General features: G+C 49.1%; 2 protein-coding genes across 3 annotated transcripts in view; one reads left to right on the top strand and one right to left on the bottom strand.

Annotated features, from left to right (window-relative positions):
- Window positions 1-1,523: 1,523 nt before the first annotated feature.
- DUSP13B (dual specificity phosphatase 13B) lies at window positions 1,524-11,604 on the bottom strand. Its single transcript, XM_061197182.1, has 6 exons — window positions 11,518-11,604; window positions 9,008-9,211; window positions 7,917-8,011; window positions 4,041-4,214; window positions 2,408-2,628; window positions 1,524-1,726 (listed from the first exon to the last, which is right to left on the bottom strand). The coding sequence occupies exons 1-6, from the start codon at window positions 11,602-11,604 to the stop codon at window positions 1,524-1,526; spliced, it is 984 nt and encodes a 327-aa protein (XP_061053165.1).
- Window positions 11,605-15,807: 4,203 nt separating this feature from the next.
- Window positions 15,808-24,177, top strand: part of SAMD8 (sterile alpha motif domain containing 8) — a 38,200-nt gene continuing 29,830 nt past the window's right edge. For both annotated transcript variants that reach the window (XM_061197162.1, XM_061197170.1), the window contains exon 1: window positions 15,808-16,016. In XM_061197162.1, the coding sequence (XP_061053145.1) occupies window positions 15,843-16,016 (174 nt within the window). In that variant the 5' untranslated portion in view covers window positions 15,808-15,842. The remainder of the gene's footprint in view (window positions 16,017-24,177) is intronic.

Raw genomic sequence — 24,177 nt, 5'->3', positions numbered from 1 at the left:
AGGATGTGCATTCAGGTGCTGCAACCTGAAGCATGTGCAAAGCACCAAGAGGTAAGAGAGTGGTACATTCTGGAAACTGCAAGTGTATTTAGCATTTCTTAATTACATGGCATGTATGGGAACAGAATTAGAAGAGAGCTGTCTGGAGACATGAGACGGTCTCAGAAAATGAAGAATCTTTATGCTTTGTCAAGGTGTTTGTCCTTCAGGGGTTGTAAGTGTTGGGGTGATGTGATGAGATTTTCATTTTAGTAAGCTGTCTGGGGCCCGCGTGGAGATTGGAGGGGCAAGGCTAGAAGCAGAGAGACCATCAGGGGCCTGAGCAAGAATCCAGGTGAGAGGTAAGGTGGCTTGAACTTGGGTAGTCAGCAAAGATGAAGCTAAGTGAGCAGGTCTGAGCCCTGTTTAGGAGGTAGAGTTGGTAGGCCAATTGGAAGAGTGGCAGAAGTCCACCACTGACTTGGATGACAAGGCCTATCAGAACCCTTCACTAAAATGGGAACTAGGAAGAGGAGTGGGTCTGGGTGGGAGGTGATGAAAAGTTCAGTTTGAAGCTCAGGTGCAATATTCAAATGAAGGTGACCAGTAGGATACAGAGGTTCTGAACTCAGAAGAGAGAATTGGGCTGCCGTAGGGGTCTGAGAGTCATCAGCCTAGAGATGTGAACTGAGGCTGTGGGAACAAGAGGACCCCCAGGAGAGCGAGAACACTGAAGGAGAGAAGAGGCAGAGGCCAGCGTCCTCGGACACCTTGATGTTTAAGGGTCAGCCGGAGGAGGCCAGGGCTACATGGAAACAGCCGGAGAGGGAGAAGGAACGCCAGCCCATCTAATCCTCATAAATACCTCACGTACAGGTGAGGAACCTATGGGCTTTTTACATTGCTTTATTTTATTAGGGTACAAACAGTAAGAAACTCAGAGCCAAATGTTGCCCCATCATATAACCGTCCTTCACCAGGAATTCTGGCATGTCTCCTCCCCAACCCCTGTGCTCTTGTTTAATGCTTCTATTAGGTTTCTGTGATTTTAGTCAGTCCTTTTTGAAAGAAGAACGAAAATGAAAAGACTGACCGGATTCAGGAGATGCTGTTTGTGCACAGCGAGTTTTGATAGTCGGTGTTTGATGCAGGGTGGGCACGGAAAGGATGGGGATGCATTGAACTTTGGTCTTTACTCAGACAACTGACTCAGACTCCACCTCTAGGCTGCCATCATGGGCTGGCAAGCCTTCTGGAACCTCGTGACCACTGCCCCACAAACCACCAGAAGGTCTCCTGTCTTTATTATGATGAACCTTTTATTATAGAGACAGACTGAACTCTTCTCTGCATAAAGAATCTTTGGATTGGGTCAGGGAGATCCACCTGCTAAAGGTCACCACCCAGCTCTCCCTGCCTCTGCCTCAGCTAAGCCCCCACTTGCTGTTTACATCTCAAGGTCACTGGAAGCAAAGTCCCCAGGGCCAGGCTGGTTGGGTGGGCCATGCTGGCTGGAGGGTCAGGGTTCCTGGTTGCCCACCAGGTCACAGCCGCCCCGTCTCCCGCCCCAGTCGGTTGTCCAGAACCTGGAGCTGCCGGAGGAAGCCTGAGTTGGGGCAGATATCCCGGTGCGCCTGCACCGTCTGGATGGCCTCCACCAGCGTCATGTTCTCGCAGATCATGAGGAAGGCCAGGACAACCGTGGCAGAGCGGCTCACCCCCATGGCACAGTGTACTAGCACGCGGCCTGCGGGGAGACCCAACCTAGCATCAGCCACCTGTTCTCACACCGCCTGCCCCTTAGGGAATCAGGGATGCTTCTGCCCACCGATCACAGCATGCTGGAATACTGACACTGTCCTCACTGTCATATGGGGCAACTGAGGCCCAGAGAGGAAAGGGACTCGCTCAAGGTCACAAAGCAAGTTAGCGGCAGGGCTAAGGTTAGCAGCTGGGACTCGCTTCTTCTGGTGCAAGGTGCTTCCTCTGGCATCCCTTGCCACTCTAGCACGGTGGGGGGTCAGTACTCCTGGAGTCCCCTGGGTTTGCATCAGATTACAGGGGGTGTCCACCTCCCTCCCTTTCCCCTCAGTTCTGCCCTCTCCCCAGCCCCTGCAGCTCTACACTGAGGCCTCATCTTAGAGAAAACTGCTCAAGAGCCTTTGCTAGGTCCTGTACCTTCTGTCCAACACCTGGCCTCTTACCGAGCAATATGGTTACCCTGATGACCACACTGGACCTTAGTTATATCTATGATTGTTGGTTTCCAGGGTGTCCCTGAAGGGGATGCTCACTAAATGGTAGTAGTGAACCCCATGAGGTGGGAGGGTTGCTGAAGGACCCCACCATCCATGCTACTGGAAAAGTAGATAGCCCTAGATCCTGCCTGCACCCCACCTCCACCCCAGTGCCTTCCCCGGCAGCTGACCTTGGGGAATGCTGAGGGCACTTCGGATGTATCGAGCAACGGGCAGAAAGTAGACACTGAGGTCGAAGAAGGGGTTGTCATCAGCCTCGATGCCATAGTACTCCAAGGGCATGCCATGGTAGAACTTGGCACCTGTGTCCACCTGAAACTTGCCTGCAGCGACATTCACGATGTGGGTGATGCCCAGCTGGGTCAGCTTGTTCTTGTCCCGGGCTGCGTACCTGGAGGGGGGGGCATGGGGGGGTGGTTGGGAGGTGGGGTAGAGCTCACTGGGTCAGCTCTGGCTGGCCTGGAACTTGCTCCCTTGCCTCCTCTGCCATCCTCCTCCAAGGGTAGACTGGAACCAGTGAACTGGCTCGGGTGAAGGGGCTCCTCTAGTAGGAGTTCAAGACTCCCTTTCACTCAGCCCAACTTTTCTGGAAGGCAGGTCGGCCACATGGCATCAGAAGCCTCAAAAATGTACACTTACTTTGCCCCAGCAGGTCTCCTAGGAACTTAAAGAATCCCAAATGTGCTCACAGACAAATGTAAACTGGATCTAGTGTTTAAGATAGAGAAAAAGTGGGGAAAAAATCACTAAATAGCCTATAAGAGAAGATTGACTATGGTATAGCTAAATGAAATACTACACAACCACTAAAATGTGGTAGATAGATGCTGGTGAACCAAGAAAGGTGTTGGTGCTATACTGAGAAAAATGGAGGATGACAAAACAGAACATTGTTTAAAAGTGTTTTAAAAGTGTGTCGTGCAATTCCATTTAAAAAGTTTTCTATATAAAGCAAATTACAAGATGGGATTATAAAGCGATACCATTTTTGTATGCATTTTTAAAAAGTCAACAAGGATTTTATTACTGGTTATCTGTGTGTGTAGGGGGGATACATATTTGCCATATTGTTAATAGGATATTGATCTATATTTTCTAAATATTAAGGAAAACATAAAATCCACACATATTCATCCACGTGTTCTAAATTTTAAGAAAACTTTTGGGGAAAATGACTCACGTTCCACTCTATATATACATCCTGGAGAAACGTGTGTGTGTTCCCAGGGCACATGTACTAGCTTCTAGAATCACTGTTTATAATAACCCCAAAGTGGAAACAACTCAAATAGAATAAATAAACTATGGTGTATTCATACAAATGAATAATATATAGCAACCAAAAATGAATGAACTATAGCTACACGTAATGTCGGCGAATCTCCCAGTTTTGAGCAAATGACGCCAGGCACAAAATACACAATATGATTCTATTCCTATCACTTTAAAACATAGGCAAAACTAACACAAATGGCGAAACTAAAAAGAAAAGCAAGGAAATTATTGTTTCAGTACTCAGTGATTATCTACAGGGAAAAGGGTTATGATGAGAAGGGTTCTGCGGGGGCTTCTGGGGCACAACTAATGTCCTATTTCTTGACCTAGGGGGTGAAACTGTTCGTTTATGCTCTGTGCACTTTTCTTAGGTGTGTTCTATTTCCACAAAGTAATAATAATGTAAAAGGAAATAAGCATGTGGAAAGAGAAGATGGTTGGAGGCAAAGAGGGTGCCAACTCTGCCCCTTGGCTCTGGAAGAGGCTCCCCTTCTGTTCCCCACAACACCCACTGTGGATCGTACTTACGCATCTCCCAGGAAGAGGTTGGGCCAGACTTCGTTGATGTGGCTCAGCACGGCAGCCCGACGGACCCACAGCAAGCGCTGCAGCGAGGCCAGCGTGGGTGGCTGGTAGGGGGGCACCTGGACTGCCCCGTGGATCTTGGGCCTCCGGAGGTCTTGTTTCTGCAGTGAGTCCATCCTGGAACAGAGTGGAAACTGTGGTGGCGAGAGGCAGGCTCCCCGCAGGTGGGTCCAGCTGACAGGGAGGCCCAGGCATGGTGCAGTGCCCAGGTGCCACTGGGATGCTTCAGAAGGGCCTCAGTTATTTCACATGAGGTTATTAACCAGCTCAGCTGGGGCTGAGGCCTTTCCCCAGGGAACAAGGGAATCAACCCCTCGTCACCGCTGTGGAGCTGGGAAGCCCTCTCTCCTGCCCTCTCCAGAGGCCCCTGATGTTGGAAGCTTTTTTCAAGGGGCTCTTGGAGTTCCCTGTTTGTAACAACTAGTCAGTGCAGACCCCACCCCTTAAGTCTCTCGTTACTTGGGACTTCGTAGGGGTGGGATGGCTGTGGCCCTCAGAGGGCACCTAGGAAGATCCCCACCAACTGGGCAGCTCATCTCAAGCCCCCTTCTCCGCTACTTCCAGGGCTGGTCCTCAGACTCCCATCCCTTCCCATCTTCAGGTGCTTGAAGGTCAGAGCCCATCTCTGGAGTGAGGGGCCTGGGCTATGAACTGACATTTGTCAGCACTTCCGTACTGAATGAGCTAATGCCTCTTAGGGGCCTGGTGCCTCATGCATGGTAGGTCCCTATCATACATAGGCGGAAGCTGAAGCAGGAACATGAAGGTCACAGAGAATCATTTTTAAGTAATGCTCAAAGTCTTATGGCTGTTAAGGAGCAAGGCCTGGGTTTCACTCCAGTTCTGTGCTCCTTCAATTCCATCCCCAAGCCTTCGAGTTACCACCTTCAGGGACTCCAGAGAGTGGTCGCTAACTCATGTGTCTCTACAGGGGAGCCTAGTGTAGCTGTTCCATATCTGCCTATAGGCCCTGGGATTTCCCTCCTTACCCCCATGACTCAGGCCAGCGCTGCAGGTCAGGCCTCACCCAGGTGGGGTGGCTTGTGTCAGGAGTCAGCTGGCTGAGGGGGTCCGAGACCCTGCAGAGCTGGGATGTCAGTGGCACCAGAACCTGGGTCTGGTGCTGGGCTTGGAAGGAGTGCCTCTCTTGGCTAACTGTCCCTGGTCCCCTCAACCAGTAACTAGGGAAGGTACAAACTGGCAAGAACTTCTTTGCTCTTTGGTAGGTGGTGCCAGGACCAGGAAGAGAAATGGGAACCCCGAAGGCCACCGGTTTGGCCAAGCTCACCCAGCGAGCAGTGTGAGGGCAGGGCGGAAGCGAACACCCGGCTTTCCCTTTCATCCCCCACTGTGACCTCTCAGGGCAGGCTGAGCCGCCTGCCACCTACCTAGGGCATGGTCTGGGGCTGGGAGTCGGGGTGTGGGTGCAGGGACAGGACTCAGCACGTGAGCGGAACAGGGCTGGGGCAGGTTCCGCCCGGAACACAAACGCTATGAAGCAGCTAGAATTCCAGGTGCTCCCCTTAGAGCCCGTGGGGGTGGGGCCTGAGAGCAGACCTAGGCCACTGCTGACTGAAGTGCAGACCTTCCAAACGCCCGGACCCCTCTCTGCTTGGTGTCTCTTTGCGATTAAAGGCTCTTGGCCCTGGGACTCCCCATGGAGATGGGAGGCTACGTGAACTGGTGGGAAGAAAACTTTAGAGGGAGGGTGGAGAGCCTGGCCACAGCTAATTCCGAGGTCAAGAGCAAGTCTTTGCTCCTGTCTGGGCCGCGGTTTCTCTTTCTCAACTTAAAGATGCTGGCCTTGCCCGACTTGAAGGAATCTCTGGAGGGTCTGACCTGAGAATGAGAGAGGAGTGGCTGGGTTTGCAAAAACTACAGGGTACAGCGCAGTGTTTCGTGTTGGGGTGGGGAGAGTCCAACAGCCACACTGGTCTGGAGCTACCAGCTGGGCCTGCAGGAGCCCCAGGTCGGGTGGGATGGGGCTTTGGGAAGCCTGGCAGGCGCCGCTGCAGGCCTCTGAGCTTGGTGTGGGGTAAGGCTGCCACCCAGTGGCCAATAGGTGCCTTGCAGCCCAGCGGTGCCTGGGCACGGATCGCCAGGCTCCAGCTGAGACAACTTGTCCCTGCTCCTCCTGGAGGCTCCTGGGAGGAGAAGGAGCCAGTAGAGGGGTCAGGGATGAGGGCTGACCCCTCTACTGGCTCAGCCTCTTCTACTGGCTCACACCTCAGCCTCTTCGGGGCCTAGGCCCAGGTCTGGAGAAGGGAGCTTTTTCCTCGGACTTAGGGGTACCCCTTGCTAGGCCTCACGTTGGACCTCACACCTGATGTTCATGGATGTACCCCCTACCTGTCTGCTCTATCCCACAAGGGTCCAGCCCACCTTTTCAGCCAAGGTCAGGCCTAGCCCCCACCCAGCGACTCATCCTTCAAGCTCCGGGCACACCCAAAGAAGGGGAGTTGGTGGCTGCCGCAGCCCCCTGGTTTCTGCCATCCCCAGACCTAGATGCCGAGGGCCCCGCCTGACACCTCCTCCCGCATCTTCTCAGCCACCGCAGGGTGAAGCCTGGGCCCAACATCCAGCAGGGAGTGGGCCGGCCTGGCTCTTCTCCCCCCTCCCTCTGGTACTCCTCCTGCCACCTTCCTGTGTCTCCTCCCTAAGCTGAGCAGCTGCCTCTCTGGGCAACGGTTTTCCTGAGTCGCTGCTGTTTACAAGTTCAGACGCCTGTGTTCTGCCTTTGTCGGTGCCTCTCCTCCCCTCTATGTTGCTCTCCCCGGTTGCCTCTGTCTCCCCGCCTCTCACAGGAGCTTGTGCTCCTCCACAGCCTCCCAACACACCACCCAGCACGCTGGTAGCCTCAGGCCAAGGCCCAGGCCTCCGCAGGGCAGGGGGCCTCTGTCTGCCATCCACCTCCTCCCTGAAGCTCCAGACGTGCTCCCCCTGGTCTTCCCGCCTGTTCACTCTTCCTGCTTCCTCCTCCTCCTCCCCCCAAGGTAGACCACAGGGACTGTGGCCACAGGACAGCTGGGGCTGGACATCTCAGGGCAGGACAAGTGAGGAGTCTGGTGAAGGAAGCCTCGGGGAGGGTGGCCGGCGGGTGGCCTGTGGTGAGCTGCCTGGGGCTCTGCGCTCTGTGTGCAGGCCTTGAAGGAGGGCAGACCTGAGCCGAGTTCTCAAGTCTGGAGCTTGTTTCTGTGTAGTCTTCTCTGAGCTAGTTTTCTCAGTGGAGCTGCTGTGAGAATTCCATGAGATAAGAAATGTTCAAGGCACCTCCCACGGGGTCTTCCTCCTGGTAGATGCCCCATAAATGGTGCATCTTACTATTATTATCATCACCATTATTACTCTTTCCCTTTCAAGCCTCAGCCATATCCCATGGGCCAATGAGGCTTGGTCTCTATCTCTTTGTATTTCTTGATTTTTCTTTCTCTGTCCGGCAATAATTATTATATTCACCACTAACTAAGAACGTACTATGTATCAGAGCTAAATGCTTACATTTTTTTTTCACTGAATCCGCACAGTACCCTTATGAGGCAGATAATATTATCATCCCCATTTTACAGATGAGGAAACCGAGGCTCAGAAAGATTAAACAATATGCCGTAGGTCACACAGCCAATAAGCGTGGGAGCCAGGATTCAAGCCCAGGTCATTCTGACTACTCTGCTTTGTCTGTGCCTCTATCTCTGACCCAGTCCCTCCCCAAATCTAACCCACCCCCACCACCACACACACACACACACACAGGCACAGGTGTCCTGGCCCTCATTACCCAGCATGCTCTGCAGCCCCCCTGAAATAGGGGCACTCACCCACCTGTGGGGGTATCTGGCCCAGGCTGAGGTCTTCTCTGACGGGCACTTTTTGCTCCCGGCTTCCAGCCGCCTGTCTCTGCACGCTTGATGCTGTTTCTATTTTTTGATTGGAGTTTAATTATAAAGCATGATGTGCTGCTCCTCTCCTCTGGCCTCCCCCTGCCACTCCCAACTCACCCACTGGTCCCCTGGCATGGTCAATGCCAAGCCCAGCCAGGCACCTGGCCCTGCTGGGAGTAGAGGCAGTCTGGCAGGGGTCTGCCTGTGGTATGTGTGAATGTGGATGTTGATTGTGAGGCAGGAAGAAGGAAGACTGAATAAGCCGTTTTGAAAGGTCGGTTGGCCTTCAAGGGTGATGTGGAGCGTGGGCAGAAAGTTAAAGCTAGAAGGATCTTCCATGGAGGAGAACAGGGAAGAGAACAGCCAGATCACACGCACACTGGCAGCATTGCCAACATCAGAACCCAGGTCCAGGGGCCCTTAGTTGGGAGCCGAGGATTACAGGACTGGCCCAGGATAGAAAGATCCAGAAGACTCAGGCTGAGGGAAGTGTGGGCAGACAGCGATATAAGTGGAGTTCAGAGCAGGTCTTTGGAGCAGGCCCGGCCTGCAGTCAGAAGCTGTGTGTCCGCAAACCACTCTGCCCTCTGCCAAGCTCCTCCCTCCCCCAGAAGACATTCCTGCACAGGCCTCACTGCTCCTTGAGGCCAATGAGATGGTCTTTAAAGTCCCTTGCAAGGCTAACGGCTCAGTGAGGCACCTTGGATTTGGGCCTATTAAGAACACTCCCTGCTCTCCAGAGACCCTCTTCATATACCCATACTTTAATACCCTTCCCCACTCATACTCCCAGATGACTGACACACACACAGACATATGCATACCCGTAGCCACGCCTCCACTGGGTCTCTGAAGCCCGAGCTCCAGGGAGCTAGGGCTCAGCCCCTCCTGGGGCTCCCTGAGCCCTGGGGAGAGCTGGTGGAGGCGGCTGTGGCCAGGGGCTATCATAAACGCTTAGAATCCCCCCCTCCCGTGTCCCCCCACTCCTGAGGGAACTTGGGGTTCCTGACTGAGAGGGCAGCCCCTTCCCACCTGTGAGAACTGGAGACAGTGGCTGAGAGGGGGTGCAGGCAGCAGGAGGAAGCACATGGAGTTGCAGGCTCTAGGGCGGACCCCACACTGGTCTCTTACCATGTTCTGGGTACCCACCTGGGCCAGAGCCTCCAACAGCACCAGCAGGGCCAGTGCCAGGGTGGCAAAGTGGCAGAGCCCTGTGGCAGGGAGTAAGGACCAGTTCTGGGGGAGAGATGAGCTCCATGTTACAGGCAGGTAAACCAAGGTTCAGACTGGCCGGGACTTACCAGGGCAGGGACAAGAGCTGCCAGCTAACCCTACTTCTGCCTTGAGCCTCTGTGTAAGGTCAAGTGGGTACGGGTGCCGGGAGAGATGAGGAGGCAAGTTTTGGGGCCCAGGGCTCATGGAGAGAGATGACCTCCCCAAAGCCCCCTCATCTCTCAAGAGTCCCCAGCCCCAGGGCTGCTGTGTACACACACAGGTTGCTCACTGCACAACTCCTGGGGCTCCAGCTGTTGGATGCACTCCCAGTAATTGTGCAAAGCTGTAGTCCAAATGACTCTCCCAAAGCTAGCTGCCTGAAGGGAGAGATGCTGAGGTCTGAGGTCAGAGTATTTAAGGGCCCCAGGCCGAGGAAGTGGGATGATTGGGCATGATCAGAGATTTGCTCTTCTCCCAGGTTCCCAAACCTTGTTTAGAGGAAAGAGAGCAGGATGGGAACATGCCATTCCTGTCCGCCTCTTGGCTCCCACACCTGCAGAACTCCCCATGACAGTTTCCCGCCCAGCTTCACCCCAGGCCTAATCCCAACGCCAGCTACAACCCTCATTTTCTTCCTTTACACTCACCCCCAAACTCTAAACCTCGCCCTCCGTCCTGCCCTAATCCCCAACCCCAAGATGCTCATCCTCCTGACAGCATGTGGGAAGGGCTCTCCTTGGTTGGGCTGGCTGTGCATTCGGAGGCAAAAACACCTCTCATGGGTGGCGGCAGGGGGAGATTCAGTCCATGCCCCAGGGAAGCTCTTGGCAGGAGGAGAAGCTGCTGCTCTTCTAACTCCCAGGAGAGCCCAGGCTAATGCCCCACTCCCACCTGGCAGCCCTTCTGAGCCAGTGGGCGGTGGGGCACAGCCAAAGTCAGGGTTGAGGAGAGATGAAGGAAGGAGTAGTATGGGTAGCAGGAGCTGGAGGCTGGATGGGGAGGTGGAGAGCAGCTCTGGAGGCTTAACCTTCCATCAGATGGCCCTCGGTGGGGATGTGAGTGTGAGGAAGATGGGCTGTTGGGGACAGTCCCAGCCTGGCCATGATGGGAGAGGAAGGGCAGTGGGAATTCTGCAGCTCCTTCACAATCTGGTACCCTCACAGCCACTGACCCCAGAAAGAGGCACCCCTGCCTCTCCGTTGATCTGGAGGAAAACACAGAGCTGACGCCAAAGAAATTGCTGCAGCACCTTGGCAACCATTTGTGGGCTGGGAGCCTGAGAAGCATTGTTGCTGCTAGGGGAGCCCAACTCCTTCTACTGGGCAGCTGGGGACGCTGGGGCCTCCGGCGGAAGGGAGGTGGCTTGGGAAGAGGAGGTATTGGGGATCTGTTCCCCTTAGGCAGCTTAAAGACCGGGCGCTATTGTTCCAAACGCACTGAAGATGGAACAAGAGGAAGGCAGAAGGTAAATGGACAGACTTCAGAAAAACCTTTATGTCCTAAAGGGGTCCCCAGGACCAGAGAGGGAGGGAGGTTAGGGAGAGTCCTTCTGTAGATCTCTGAGATCACATTGGGTGGGGTGAAGGGAGAGAGTGGGGTGCTGGGTCCAAGGCAGAGAACTGAACGGCACGGCGACAGGAGAACTTTATGTCAAGCAGGGCTTGTGCGAGGAGGTCATGGCTGGTGGCAGGAGCACCTGTTCTCCTTCCCCATGGTGGGAATGGATGTGCAGGGCTGACAGTATTCACTAAGCTTGGAGCAATAGCTGCAGGACACTCTTCCCCTAGAGCTGGGTTCCAGGCCTGAGGGGAGGGTCTGCAGAGGCGTGGGAAGGGCCAGACAGCCCTCAGGTGCAGGACTGGCTGTGCTGCTGCCTCGGTGGGGTTCAGGTGAGCCCCACAGGCTTTCAGCCAAGGAGGCAGGACAGATCAGCATTAGGACCAGGTTGGAAGGCCTCACCTCTTCCATTTTACGCTTTCCACCCCTTTCCTTCCTAGCCTTTCCATCTTCTCTGGGTCTGAAGAATCTGGGTGGGCTGGAGGAGAGGGTCCTATGAGAGGGGTGCCTCAGCCAGGCCCAGGTGAGACCTTGGATTGGTGAGGGGAGCCCAGCAGCTTGGGGAACGGGCCAGGCCCCCTTCAACCCTCTCTTCCAGCCACACACAGCCTTGTTATCCAACCTCTGAACTGGTCCCATCCATGTCCCCTGCCAGCCCTCACCCAACCCCTTACTTCCAATCGTACCCTTGCCCTCTGCCCAGCCTTCACCTGACCTCTCACTGCTAACTGCACCCAGCCTCGGCCCCTCACGCCCTGCCCGACCCTCACCTGGCCCCTCAGCGCCGGCCTGCACCCCGCAGCTGCTGGTCCAGCCGGCAGAGCTGGTGGAGGAAGCCTCGGTTGGGGAAGACCCATCGGTGCTGCCTCACGGTGATCACTGCCTGGCGCAGGGACAGCTGCTGGCGCAGCATGAGGTAGGCCAGGACCAGCGTGGCAGAGCGGCTCACCCCTACCACGCAGTGCACCAGGACCTTGGCTGAGGAAGACATCCTGCTGAAAGACCCTTTCCCACCCACCGGCCCACCCAGGGGCTGAGGTGGGGACCCACATTCCCCTGGGTATATTCTGTGACCCTGAGTAAATCATTCAGCGTGTATGGGCCTCCATTTCCTGCTCTGTCAAATGGGCATCCCAACGCCTATTATGCCTACCCTTGGGATGGGGTCCACACTCCCCAACGTGGCTCACAGGACCCTCTGTGAGCTGGCCCCTGTTGACCCTGCAGCCTCACCTCAGGCTGTCCCCCCCCGACCCTCAGCTCTAGGAACGCTGGGTAACTTTCAGTTCCTTGAAGCTGTCCTGGTCCCTGGCCTCCAGCCTTACCACGTGCTACTTCAACTACCTGTAAAAGTTTTCCCCCTCTCTTGGTCTGACTAACATCTGCTACTCATTTGTCGGGTTTTGGCTGAGACGTGGCTTCCTGCCACTCACGGTATCACGTGAATCACAGAGCAGCCCATCCTTTTTGCATGTGGCCCGGTGAATACTGTTGTAGAGGGAAGCGCCCCCCACCTCCCTTTGCTCTTCACATTTGCCCACGCATCTGAGTAGCGCTCGTAATACTTTGCAATTTGACTGTCTTTCCACCAGGGGCTCTGCCTTGCCTAAGTGTGGATTCCCAGTATCTAGCTCCGTGGCTGGCACAGAGAAGATAATAGTCAGTGAATGAATGGTGAAGGAAAATGAATGTCAGAGTGCTTTGGATTGAACAGTGCTATGAGCCATAGTCTTGTCTTTGCCACGACACAGAGGAGAAACTGAAGTCCAGAGAAGACACTGGCTCACCCGGGGTCAGGTGGCAAGGGGCATGGCTCTCCCCCAGGATGAACACGAAGCAGCTTGCCCAGGCTCCTCTGTTGTACCCCTGGTATTAGAAGATTTTTTCCATTCGAAAGTACTTTGGGGCAGAAGCCAGACATCTAGGTACCAGATGGCAATGTCCCAAGGCTGAGTGATGCAGAAAGAACTGTTTTGTTGTTTGGGAGACCTGGCTTCTAGCCCCAGGGCTGCTCCTAACTCATGGCATGACCTTGTATTCTAGGCCTCAGTTTCCCTATCTGTGAAGCAATGCTGTTGGATAAAGTGCTGGAACACTGAACAGAGAGTTTTAAAAACCTGATGGCCCTTTAAAAACTAGGGGTGTGAGGACACTAATGTTTAAGGGGAAACTGGACATCCCCCCATGACCGAGCAGGACGGGATATGGGTTCAGACCCCAAGTCTTACCCCCAGGTGTGCTGAGGGCACGGTGGATGAAGTCAGCTGCAGAGGAGAAGTAGGCACTGATGTCGAACTCAGGGAGGTCGTGGGCTGGCACCCCCAGGTAGCTCACAGTGCTGCCGTAGAAGTCAGGGCTGCCCTGACAGTAGAGGCCCCCATGGGCAGCATTCAGCACGTGGGTGATACCCAGCTTCCATAGCTCAAAGCGGTTATTTGCTGTGGCCCTGGGGAGGGGAGGAAGGGGAGCAATGAGGTCCAGGAAGGCTTTGTCTGGACCCCCGCTTCAGAGCGATGAATCCATTAGGGTCCAAAAGGAGCCAGAAGGAACCCATGGGGTCTGCGGCTCACAGCCCCACCATAGGAGCTTTCTGGTAGGGGAGCTGGTGGTAAAGGGATTTAGCTTTAGCCTCTCTTTGCTTCCTGAGGCAATCCACCCCTGCCTTGGCCAGGACAGGAAGGAAAAGGATTGCTTCAGCCCTGGGACCCAGCTGCACCTCCCTTCTTGCCCCATGCACATCTGGCCTCTCCTGGCCACTACCTCATACCTGCTTCTAATCTGCAAATATTTAAAGGTGACACCTCCCCTGATTCACCTTCAGTCAGCCTTCCTCACCCACTCTGTGTCCAGAGGAGGGAGGCTGGAACCGGAAAGGCGAGCTCTCTGTCCCCCTCATCTCATACCCCAAATCACCATTCCCCAGTCCTTTGCCCCCCAGACCCTCCAGTTGTTCTGGATGTGCCAGAAGACTCCGGGAACCTCTGGGAGCTCCCTTCTTTCAGGCAGGCAAAGTCTCTGCTCCCCCTGGTGGCTGCACCTGCTCACTGCACTGTCCCCAGTACAGAGGGGTCCTGGAGAAAGTCCCTGGCCTGGGAAGCTCAGAGAAGAACTATTGCCCTTGTACCCACCCCACCCCCATCTCTGGTAAAGATCCCAAGAACTGTCTCTCCTTGTCTCCACCCCCCTTATCCCTTCAGTCAGCTACCACTCACGCATCTCCTATGTAAAGGTTGGGCCAAACTTCGTCCACGCGGCTGGAAGAAAACTTCCCTGCCCTCAGGAGCTCCTCCAGTTCCAGGACACTGGGGCAAGGCGTGGCTTCAGCATCTCCCCTCAGCTGTGGGAGCGAGGCCTCCGCCATGGGCCAGCCCACCTGCCCCTCTGTCTCTGCGGTCACTCCTCTCTGCCTCTCCAGTGTCATTCTTTTCCTAGAGATTGGCAGGGACAGGTGAGACAGCAGCAAGTGACTCAGCAAGTCACAGGGGCCTCTAGAGAGAACAGGACATTTTCCTCTCCAAGCCACCCCCTAACCCCAAATTCCATGACAACATGGAATCAGACATACCTCTGCAAGTCACCTCTCAGCCTCAGTTTCTTCACCTCTAAAGTAAGGAGAATTGTGAGGATTAAATGAAACAAAGGATATTCTGCGTCTAACACATAATAGATGTTTAATAGATTTAGACTCCTGTATAAGGCTATTTGGTTCTGAGGACTGAGTTAAAGTAGAGATCCAGGTGCAGAGGAGGTGGTTGCCTCCAAGGATTCGTGATAGGAAAAGTTCTTCGGGTCTGGGTCACAAACTAAGTGGGAACTGTATGGCTATTGGATGAGCTTCTGGATTATGGGGCTCAGGGGAGATTTCCTGAGTTATAGAGTCGGAGAAAAGTGGCGAGGAGGCATGGAGGACCTCATCTAAAGGGTGCCCACAGGGTTTATGGGGGAAGGTTTGAACAGTGGTTCTGTTATGAAAATGGCTGATTTCTCAAAAGAGAAGGCTAAAATGGGCCGCATATGTCAAAGGGGGGAGAAGGGAGATGAAAGTTCCCCTAGGCTTTCTGAAGAACCAAAGGGCTGTCATCAGAAATATTTTTTGGGGGGGGGGTAGGGAGAGTCCTCTGCCTATAAGGGCTTTTGTCTCCACAACAGAAACAGAGAAAGGTCTGTATCTGTCCTTCTGCCAGAGCTAGTTATGGGATGAAGAAGTGAGATGTCTTGCCGGCTCTCAGATGACTTCATGAAGGCTTGATCCGGGGCATGAGCTGCAGTGGGGAGGCTCCCAGCTGCCCCTGGCTTTGAGTCTGGCTTGAGGGTAAAGGCCACACCAGGGCATTCAATGGTAGCAGTTTGCACTCATGTCCACCCCAGAACCTATCCCCACCCCCATGAGAGCCACTGAAGTCTGCCTTGCACCGCCTGGGAAACCAAGGCCAAGAAGGGGCTGGAGCCCGGGTCGCAGGTGGTTTTGGACTTGGTTTACGCCAATGCTAGGCCTGGGCTGGGGGCTTCCCTCAGGGTGGGGTAGTATAGTAAAGTGAGAAGAGCATAGGTTCTGAAGTCAGGCAGATTTGAGTAGGAATACTGGCTTTGGCACATATTAACTGCCCAGCCTCAGGCAAGTTTCTTGCCCCTTCTGTGTTGTAATACTCTGTAGAGGTGGCACAAGGATTAAGTGAGATATTTATATGGCATTTGGCATAGGGAGTCTCAGAGAATAAAGGGGCAATAAATGGTAACAATGATTGGAGGTTGGCTATTGGAGAGGAGCTGCCTCCCTCCAAAGGAATTAGGATAACCTCCTCTGGCCCCCAAACACTATTTGTTACTCCCATAGGCCCCGCCCCATCTCTACTAGCCCCTCAACTTCTCACACTTCGGCTTTGGGCCTGACGCATGCGCTCTCGGGTTTCCTTGCTGCGGTTTCTAGTCTTCGTTCTCCCCTCGCGCCCATCTTGGGCCCCGCGTCCCTTCCGGTTTTGGCCCCGCCCCCGCCCTAGGGCTCCGCCTCCCGCCGATAGGGCCCCGCCTCCCGAAGCAGTTCCGGTTCGGATTCGAGCGGCTGCCGGCGCAGGTGAGATCGAGGCCGGCCGGGGCAATGCCTGCACGCAGCCGCCACCGCCCCAGGGTCCACTTCGGCTCTCCTACCGGGGTTCCGCCCCCGCCGCTTGAGGCGTCTCACTCCGGCGAGGCTCGGAGGGCGCCGGGTTCCGACAGCTGCTCAGACGCCGACTCGGAGGCGGGTCTGGGGAGCCCGACTCGGACCGCGCAGGTGAGCAGGAGCTGAGGCGGGGAAGAGGGGGTTTGGGAGGCGCCTGCAGCCAAGGGTGAGTGGAGAGTCGGGGATGGAGCCGGGGGCTGCCACGGACAGGGATCCGGAGGGGCCCCGGGAGACCGTTGAGGGAGCGTGGAGAGTCCCCTTTAGCATGGAATCTGAGGGAAATGGAGGTTGTTGAGCCGAGGGCCTGAGGGGCGTGACGATGGCCCGAGACAGAGGGGTAAGTAGAGGTCGAGGGGAGAGCGAGAGGGAGTGGGAGGCTGAGGGAGATGTGGCCTTGAAGAGGCAGGGGCTTGAAGGTTTTGGAAAGCCGGGTAGTGAGGCAAAAAGACCGAAGGGGTACCGCGGGAATATGGGACCGGGGGAAGAGATGCTCTGAGATTTGGCACTGGGGGCGCGGAATCAGAGGAGCCGGACCAGGGTCGATGTTACCACCTGGCCAGAGAGAGGGAACCGGGGTGGGACTGACGAGATCGCTGACAAGAGTGGGTGGTGGTAATTAGGGGAAGGATTTAGGCTTGAAGAAGAAAGGGCTATCGGGTGGCAAGTCGTCTGGCTTTAAAGTCCAGAAAAAGAGAAATGGGGTCAAGAAAGAAAAGGAGCCCTTGGAGGCTCTAATTTAGGGCTTTGGCATTTTCACAGGTGTCTTTCAAAGCATGGAAGATCACTAGGGTAATATACTCGGGTTATGGGGCTTTCTCATTTGTGGACAGTGAATACTTTTAAGAATCTGGGGTGGGAGGGTTGATGTTAAACACTGATTTGCCCAAAGGACTAGGGGAAGTAGTGAAAAGGAAGTGATGTTTGGAAAAGATAGTGAAAGGAGTGATTCTGTAAATAAAGATAATCATTTGGCTTTCTTCTAACAGTAATAGTGTGTTTCTTTTTTTTTTCTTTGTATTTTTCTTAAATTTAAGTTTATCTTAAGTACCAGACAAGTTTAGACAATCTTTTTTTTTTAAAAAAGATTTAATACATTACCTTTAAATTAAAAAAACTAAACTGGAAACAAGAATTTGGACACTTAGATTTTACAGATACTCAGTATCGGCTGATTTCACTTTGGTAGCTTGAGTTGACACATATTGGCCACAGGGTAAAGATGTGGTCAATACAAGTGTCTGGGTTAAAAAGGTACATAAAACTGTATGTGAAATCACCACAGTCCAGGAGGCTACCAGATGTTCCTCTCACCTGTAACTCCAGAACTGGAGTTGTGTCTTGGAAATTGGAAGGAGGGTACCTTGACAGATTTGCAGGACCAATGCTTTGCAGATATTGTATGAATAATACTTTTAGTAGAGTTATCTAGAAGAATAAGAATAGAGGATGCTTGTAGTTGTCAGTTAACAGAACTGGGATAGGTGGGTACACAGATGCCTTTTATAGAAGACATCGTACCAAAACCATAATTATGCCAGAAAAATAATGATTGCACTATTTATACTCTCTTTAGTTGAAATAGGTTAATTTTCTTTTGTAATTGTTAAATTATAACATGTCTTTGTGAAGTGTTGACTTTAGCCACGTCTCACATGTTGTTTTACTTTTACAACCTTTTATCCTGTTATAGGTTTGCAAAGTTGTTGGCATTTCAAAACAAACTTTTAATCAAGTATTTCTAGTCTAAATGGGTATCCAACGGTTTAATCTTCATGAGATGATAATTTACTGATTGCAGCAAGCTGTTAAATTAGTTTATGTGTATTGACTATATGTCATATCTTCAAATGCTCAGTAGACTAATAATTATTTCTTCAAGGGAGAGATGAATTCTTAACTTTGCTTTTAGCTGTTGTTAAAAGATTAACTCCTTTTTCTTTAAATTAATATAAACAGTCTTTAGTTGAAGAAGTATATATAGTATTACTATTGTTTATTTATGTTGGTTTACCCTCACTAGACTGAGATTCTCTAGAGACCTTGTCTTCATACTTAGCTCTAAATAAAAGTCTTGGCATGTAAAAATTTGCTGAACTGAACCGAAATATAAGAACTCTCTATTAAGGTTACATCTTAATGTTACTGCAAAATTAAAGAAACTGTTACATGAATTTGTACAGTTAATATATTGGCGTCCCTAATAGTTAGTTTGTCTTTGTTTTGCCTTGACAGTTTTCACAGCCACTTAGTTGTAAATAAAATCAGTTTTATGGTAGAGCAGTTTCTCTAAGGCAAGAAAATCTGTATTACTCCAGAAGAAGCCATTATGACTGCTGTGGCAGAACATGCAGATATATTTAGATAATCACTTTTGATTTCAGTAGCATCATCGCCATTCTGCAAAGACTCTTCACTTTGCACAACTGCTTGTAAACATTTTTATTTTGTTAATCACTAAGATCTTCAATGCGTTTTCAAAACTTTGCCATAGCTGACTTAGAGGCATTTTCATGACTTTTCTGAGAAATGAAATTTGAACATTGTTTTTGGGAAGATGTTGAATCACAGATTTTCTAATGAATATCATCATTATTATTTTGTCTTATAAGAATGACCATATTAACTAGTTATTCTTTCAAAATTCTTACCTCCAGGCCTGATGTAATATTATGGTGTTAGTAGTAGGATGTACCTAGCACAGCCATTAATCATAACAGTGGTTCTTACTTTAGGTCTTAACGATTCTCTTGGCTTTGAGAAATCAGGAGGTTAACTAAAAATTAGAGGAGCACGGGCCAGGCACCCTTTGAGAACAATTCAGTGTTTACATGCTGCCTTTGTCACTGGTAATTTGCCATTTGAATATGTGGGTATGGATTTGTGACAGACCTGTACCCCCTCCTCCCATACACATAGCACCATCATCAGTGGATCTTAACCTAGCTGAGTCTAGACTTCAGGCTTCCATATTTGAAATGTTTTGTTACTTCACTAAATGCTGGGCCCGACCAGTAATAAAATCACCTCACTGCAGAATGTAACATAATATGAGTCTATCTTGGCTTTTGTTTAGGATGGTAGAAACTAGGAAAACTTGGTCATAATAGTTTCAGCACGGTGTTTCACCGTTAAACAGTGTTTTATGATATATACCTTAGAAGAATGTTGTGGAGGCAGAGACCTGTTTGTATTTGTCTTGAATATTTATTGTGGGCTTAGTGTAGCTTTTGAATTGTGGCTGAGGAAAAGAGATTTATTTATTTATTTATTTATTTTATGCTCTGAGATTTGGCACTGGGGGCGAGGAATTTTTATTTATTTATTTTATTTTTGGCTGCATTGGGTCTTCGTTGCTGTGCGCAGGCTTTCTCTAGTTGTGGTGAGCCGGGGCTACTCTTCGTTGCAGTGTGAGGGCTTCTTATCGCAGTGGCTGCACTTGTTGTGGAGCACGGGCTCTAGGTGCACGGGCTTCAGTAGTTGTGGCTCATGGGCTCTAGAGCGCAGGCTCAGTAGTTGTGGCACACGGGCTTAGTTGCTCCGCGGCATATGGGATCTTCCCGGACCAGGGCTCTAACCCGTGTCCCCTGCATTGGCAGGCAGATTCTTAACCACTGCACCACCAGGGAAGCCCTATATCTATTATCTTGACCCTTTTTTCTGTTCTCTTAAAGTTCTTGACAGGTAAGAAATTCTAGTAGGAGGTGAGAACCATGAATTCTGCTAATTTAGGGTCTTCCTGTAAGTTAAACTGTGTCACTGAGTTATTGGAAATGCCTGCAAATTGGCTTTAGTGTGGAACTTTGAGACTAAGTTAAATCTATGTCAGTTTCATCAATACAACATTGGTATGAAAGTCAGAGATTACCAGACCATACATTAAATTTTGGGGCCAAATCCAGTATATTTGTACAATATCGTAATGGAGTTTGAAGTCTTGAGCAAGTTTCTCATTTTCTATTATGTTGATTTGATTTGGGGGTGTAGCATATTTAAAAATGAAGATTTTTACCAGTCAATCTGTCAGACCACTACTAGCCTGCCCAAATATTATTTTAATGATTAGAAGAAAAATTTGAATTTTATATACTTGGCTTCTTTACTGGTGTGCTCTGGCATTTTGCCAGGTTAAGGATTTTTCATCAAACTTACCACTAAATTTTGACCATTGTGTAAAAACTTTTACTACAACTGAGGATATAACCTGCACAGTGTTGTCTGTTAGATTCTTATTCATTGAATGAGACAGTTCTGAATGTGGTAGAGAATTAGGTACAACCAAATAGTGGAAGTCTTAGTTTAAAGGCAAGTTGGAGTCAGAAAAGGTTTGTGTTCTTTGGTATACATGACAACTTTTTTTAATAACGGTATATAAGAGTACATGGTCTGTGCAGCAAAAAAAATGTCCCAAGGCTAAAGTGAAGCCAATAGAATGATAATGTAACTGAAGAAACAATTTAATTTATTTCAAATGTGCTACCCCAAATTCTGCTGCTCATTGGGACATAGGAAAACGGTAGAAGATCACTGCTAGAGTTTCAAAACTGGTAGGAAGTGATTCTGGGTCTTTGAAACTGTTTTGTAATTATAACAGATTCACAGATACTTGGAAACAGTGCTTACTAAGAAAAAGTAAACTACCTTTTGATAACTATAAAGGGAAAATAATAGTTTTTTGTTTGCTCAATGAAAAGATTTTAATTTAGGATTAAAAAATTTTAATGGGATTTTTAAAAAGCTGCATAGGGACTTCCCTGGTGGTGCAGTGGTTAAGAATCTACCTGCCAGTGCAGGGGACACGGGTTCGAGCCCTGGTCTGGGAAGATCCCACATGCCATGGAGCAACTAAGCCCGTGTGCCACGACTACTGAGCCTGCGCTCTAGAGCCCATGAGCCACAACTACTGAGCCCGAGTGCCACAACTACTGAATCCCGCGCACCTAGAGCCCATGCTCTGCAACAAGAGAAGCCACCACAATGAGAAGCCCATGCTCCACAACGAAGAGTAGCCCCCGCTTGCCACAACTGGAGAAAGCCCGTTGAGCACAGCGGCCAAGACGCATCGCAGCCAAAAAGAAATAATTAATTAGTTAAAAATAATAAATAACAAGTGTTGGTAAGGATGTGGAAAATTAGAACACTTGTGTGTTGCTCATGGGAATGTAAAATGATGCGGCTGCTTTGAAAATGGTATGGTGATTCCTGAGAAAATTAAACAGAATTACCAAATGACCCAGCAATTCCACCTCTGGATATATACGCAAAAGAAGTGAAAGCAGGGATTTCCCTGGTGGTCCAGCGGTTAAGACTCTGCACTCCCAATGCAGGGGGCCCGGGTTCAATCCCTGGACAGGGAACTAGATCCCACATGCTGCAACTAAGAGCCCGAATGCCACAACTAAGACCAGGCGCAGCCAGATAAATAAATAAATAAATAAATTTTAAAAAATGAAAGCAGGACTTGAAAAGATATTTGTATACACCTATGTTTATAGCAGCATTATTCACAATAACTAAGAGTTAAAAGCAACCCAAGTGCCTACTGATGGATGAATGAATAAACAAAATGTGATATATACATAGAATGGAATATTATTTACCCTTAAAAAGGAGGGAGGTTCTGATATATGCTACAACATGGATGAAGCTTGAAGATATTATGCAAAGGAAAATAAGGCAGACACAAAAGGACAAATATTGTAGGATTCCACTATTGTATCTAGAATAGTCAAATTCATAGAGACAGAAGGTAGAATGGTGGTTGACAGGAGCACAGGGGAGGAGACAATGGGGAGTTATTGTTTAATGAATATGGAGTTTCCATTTAGAATGATGAAAAAGTTCTAAAAATGGATGGTGGTGATGATTGCACAATGTAAATGTACTTAATTCCACTGAACTGTACACTTAAAAATGGTTAAAATAGTAAATATTCAGTTATGTATAGTTTAACACACACACACACACACACAAAGAACATATCATCATATCTGTGATGCAGGCATTAGAAAGCCAGTACTGCTACTCTACAACTGCAGCTGCTTCCTGACACAAAGTCAGTGACTAGAAACTGGAGAATTACTTGTACACTCACATACAACCAACATTTCAATAGTCTTTCTTGTGGATACCCAAAACTTCAGGAAAATGGCCCCTACTTCACTTTCTGCTTTCCTCTCATGTCAGAGCATCTAGTTGGCTGAACCTAATTCATGTTTAGAACCCTAGTTGCAAGGGATCCTGGGGAATAATTTTTACCTTTTTAACCTCTGTAGTACAAAAGACAACTAGAGGGAGATTGGAAAGGATCCTGAGTGCCAATTCATCATATTTGTGAAAGGATCCTGAGTGCCAATTCATCATATTTGTCACAGGCACTGAGTCAATGGTGATTCATAGATGGTAATACTCCTTGTAGTCAAGTCATCATTTCCAGTAGTTGGCCAGATTGTCCTGCAGCTGGTCAGTCACAAAGATAGGATAGGACAAAACAAATAGCTTCAGTGAGGCAGAATAGGGGAAAAGTTTGTTGATAGTTATTGTCTCCTTTTGCAGTTCTGGGCTGATTGTGCTTAGTTTGTTAAACCTAATATACAGTATTTGCAGTTTTAATATGGTAACTGAGTTTTAATAAGTAAATGAGTTATTTACATTATCGTGAAGATAATTTAGTGCATGTCACTCCATTGGTATGCATTAAAGGCTCATTGATTAAAGAACAGCCATGCTACTGTTAAGAAATACCAGATAAGCTGTTTTCATTGTATTAAGTATGGAGATAAGATCAGGGGAAATATGCTGAGCTCTTTTGCTGTCAAGCTGCTGACATCTTTAATTAGTATGAATTAAATTTGGAGAGAAAAGAAATAAATTTTCTAGTAAATGAACAAGTTGATGTGCTGAAAATTGCATTTTTTAATAGTTTTCAAGGGACTTCCCTGGTGGCATAGTGGTTAGGACTCCGTGCTCCCAATGCGAGAGGCCTGGGTTCGATCCCTGGTCAGGGAGCTAGATCCCACATGCATGCTATAACTAAGGAGCCCGCCTGCTGCAACTAAGGCCTGGTGCAACCAAATAAATAAATAAATAAAAATAAATATTAAAAAAAATAGTTTTCAAAAATTTCTCACCGGAGTCCATCCAAAAGATATGTTTTGTTCCACTCTGTACAGAACAGTCAGCTACTTTAGTTTATCTGTTATCTATGAGTTGGAACTAAGTTTGAGTAATGCCTCTTGATGGTAAGATTCTGCATGAGTGGACTATTCTCTCAGTGCCTTGATCATAACATATTGACCTTTGATAACTAATTTCTTAATTGCTCATGATTTCAGAATAAACTTCTTTTAAATTTTATCTCAAATTGAAATGTTTCCTTTACGTACCAGTTAACATTTTGGACAAGTACCATGCTTTGCATGCAGTGCTTTTTGATGTGGATCAAACTTTAATGACGTAGCTAGGAGTTAGTGTCTAAATAATATGTCAGATTTTTCGATTCTATTATTCTACTTCTATAAATCTAACCCAAGGCACTGCAGTACTATTTGTAATAGTAATAAAATTGTGAACAGTTGCCGACAGTGGGGAAATGGACAAATTATTGTATAGCCATACAATGGAATGTCCTTTTCAAAGGATAGTTTGATAACATTAGACAGGACTCATGCAATAATGTTCAGTAAAAATGATACAGAATTACCAATGGTATGATTTCTCTATAGAAATTTTCTCTATAGAAAATTCTGTGGATGAAAGATAAATAAAAAATTGCAAGCATTAGTTCTCTCGGGGGTACTTTTGAAATTATATTTTAAATGTTCTTCAACAAATATGTATTGCTTCTATATATTTTTCTGTCTTTTTATTGTAGAAGTGCATTACTCTAAAAGATCCAAACAATGCAGAAATTTGTAGACTACAAACTATAAAAGTCCTTCAGTCACCTACCTAGACAAATGAAGTCCAGTTTATCAACTTGTTCTTTTATGGATTTTTCTTTTGTTGTCATATCTAAGAAATCTTTACCTAACCTAAGGTCAGAAAGATTTTCTCCTGTGTTTTCTTTTAGAAGTTTTCTAGTTTTAGATTTTATATTAGGTCTGTGATGCATTTCAAGTTAATTTTTTATATGTGGTGAGAGGTATGGATTAATGTTTTTTGCATATGGATATTCATTTGTTCTAATACGATTTGATGGAAAGACTATCCTTTCTCCACTGAATTGCCTTTGCACATCTGTAGAAAATCAGATATCCATATGTTTGTAGGTCTA

This window comes from Eubalaena glacialis, chromosome 1 (assembly GCF_028564815.1).
Source record: "Eubalaena glacialis isolate mEubGla1 chromosome 1, mEubGla1.1.hap2.+ XY, whole genome shotgun sequence".
NCBI classification, from domain to species: Eukaryota; Metazoa; Chordata; class Mammalia; order Artiodactyla; family Balaenidae; genus Eubalaena; species Eubalaena glacialis.
Note: the sequence above shows the minus strand (reverse complement) of the source record. Positions and strands in the feature narration are given on the sequence as shown.

Coding starts and splice junctions, on each gene's coding strand:
- DUSP13B (XM_061197182.1), bottom strand. CDS start 11,604: ATGGGTCTTCCCCAACCGAGGCTTCCTCCACCAGCTCTGCCGGCTGGA. Junction 2,629..4,040: donor AACCTCTTCCTGGGAGATGC/GTAAGTACGATC, acceptor CCCCCCCTCCAG/GTACGCAGCCCGGGACAAGA. Junction 1,727..2,407: donor TGCCCTCAGCATTCCCCAAG/GTCAGCTGCCGG, acceptor GTCTCCCCGCAG/GCCGCGTGCTAGTACACTGT.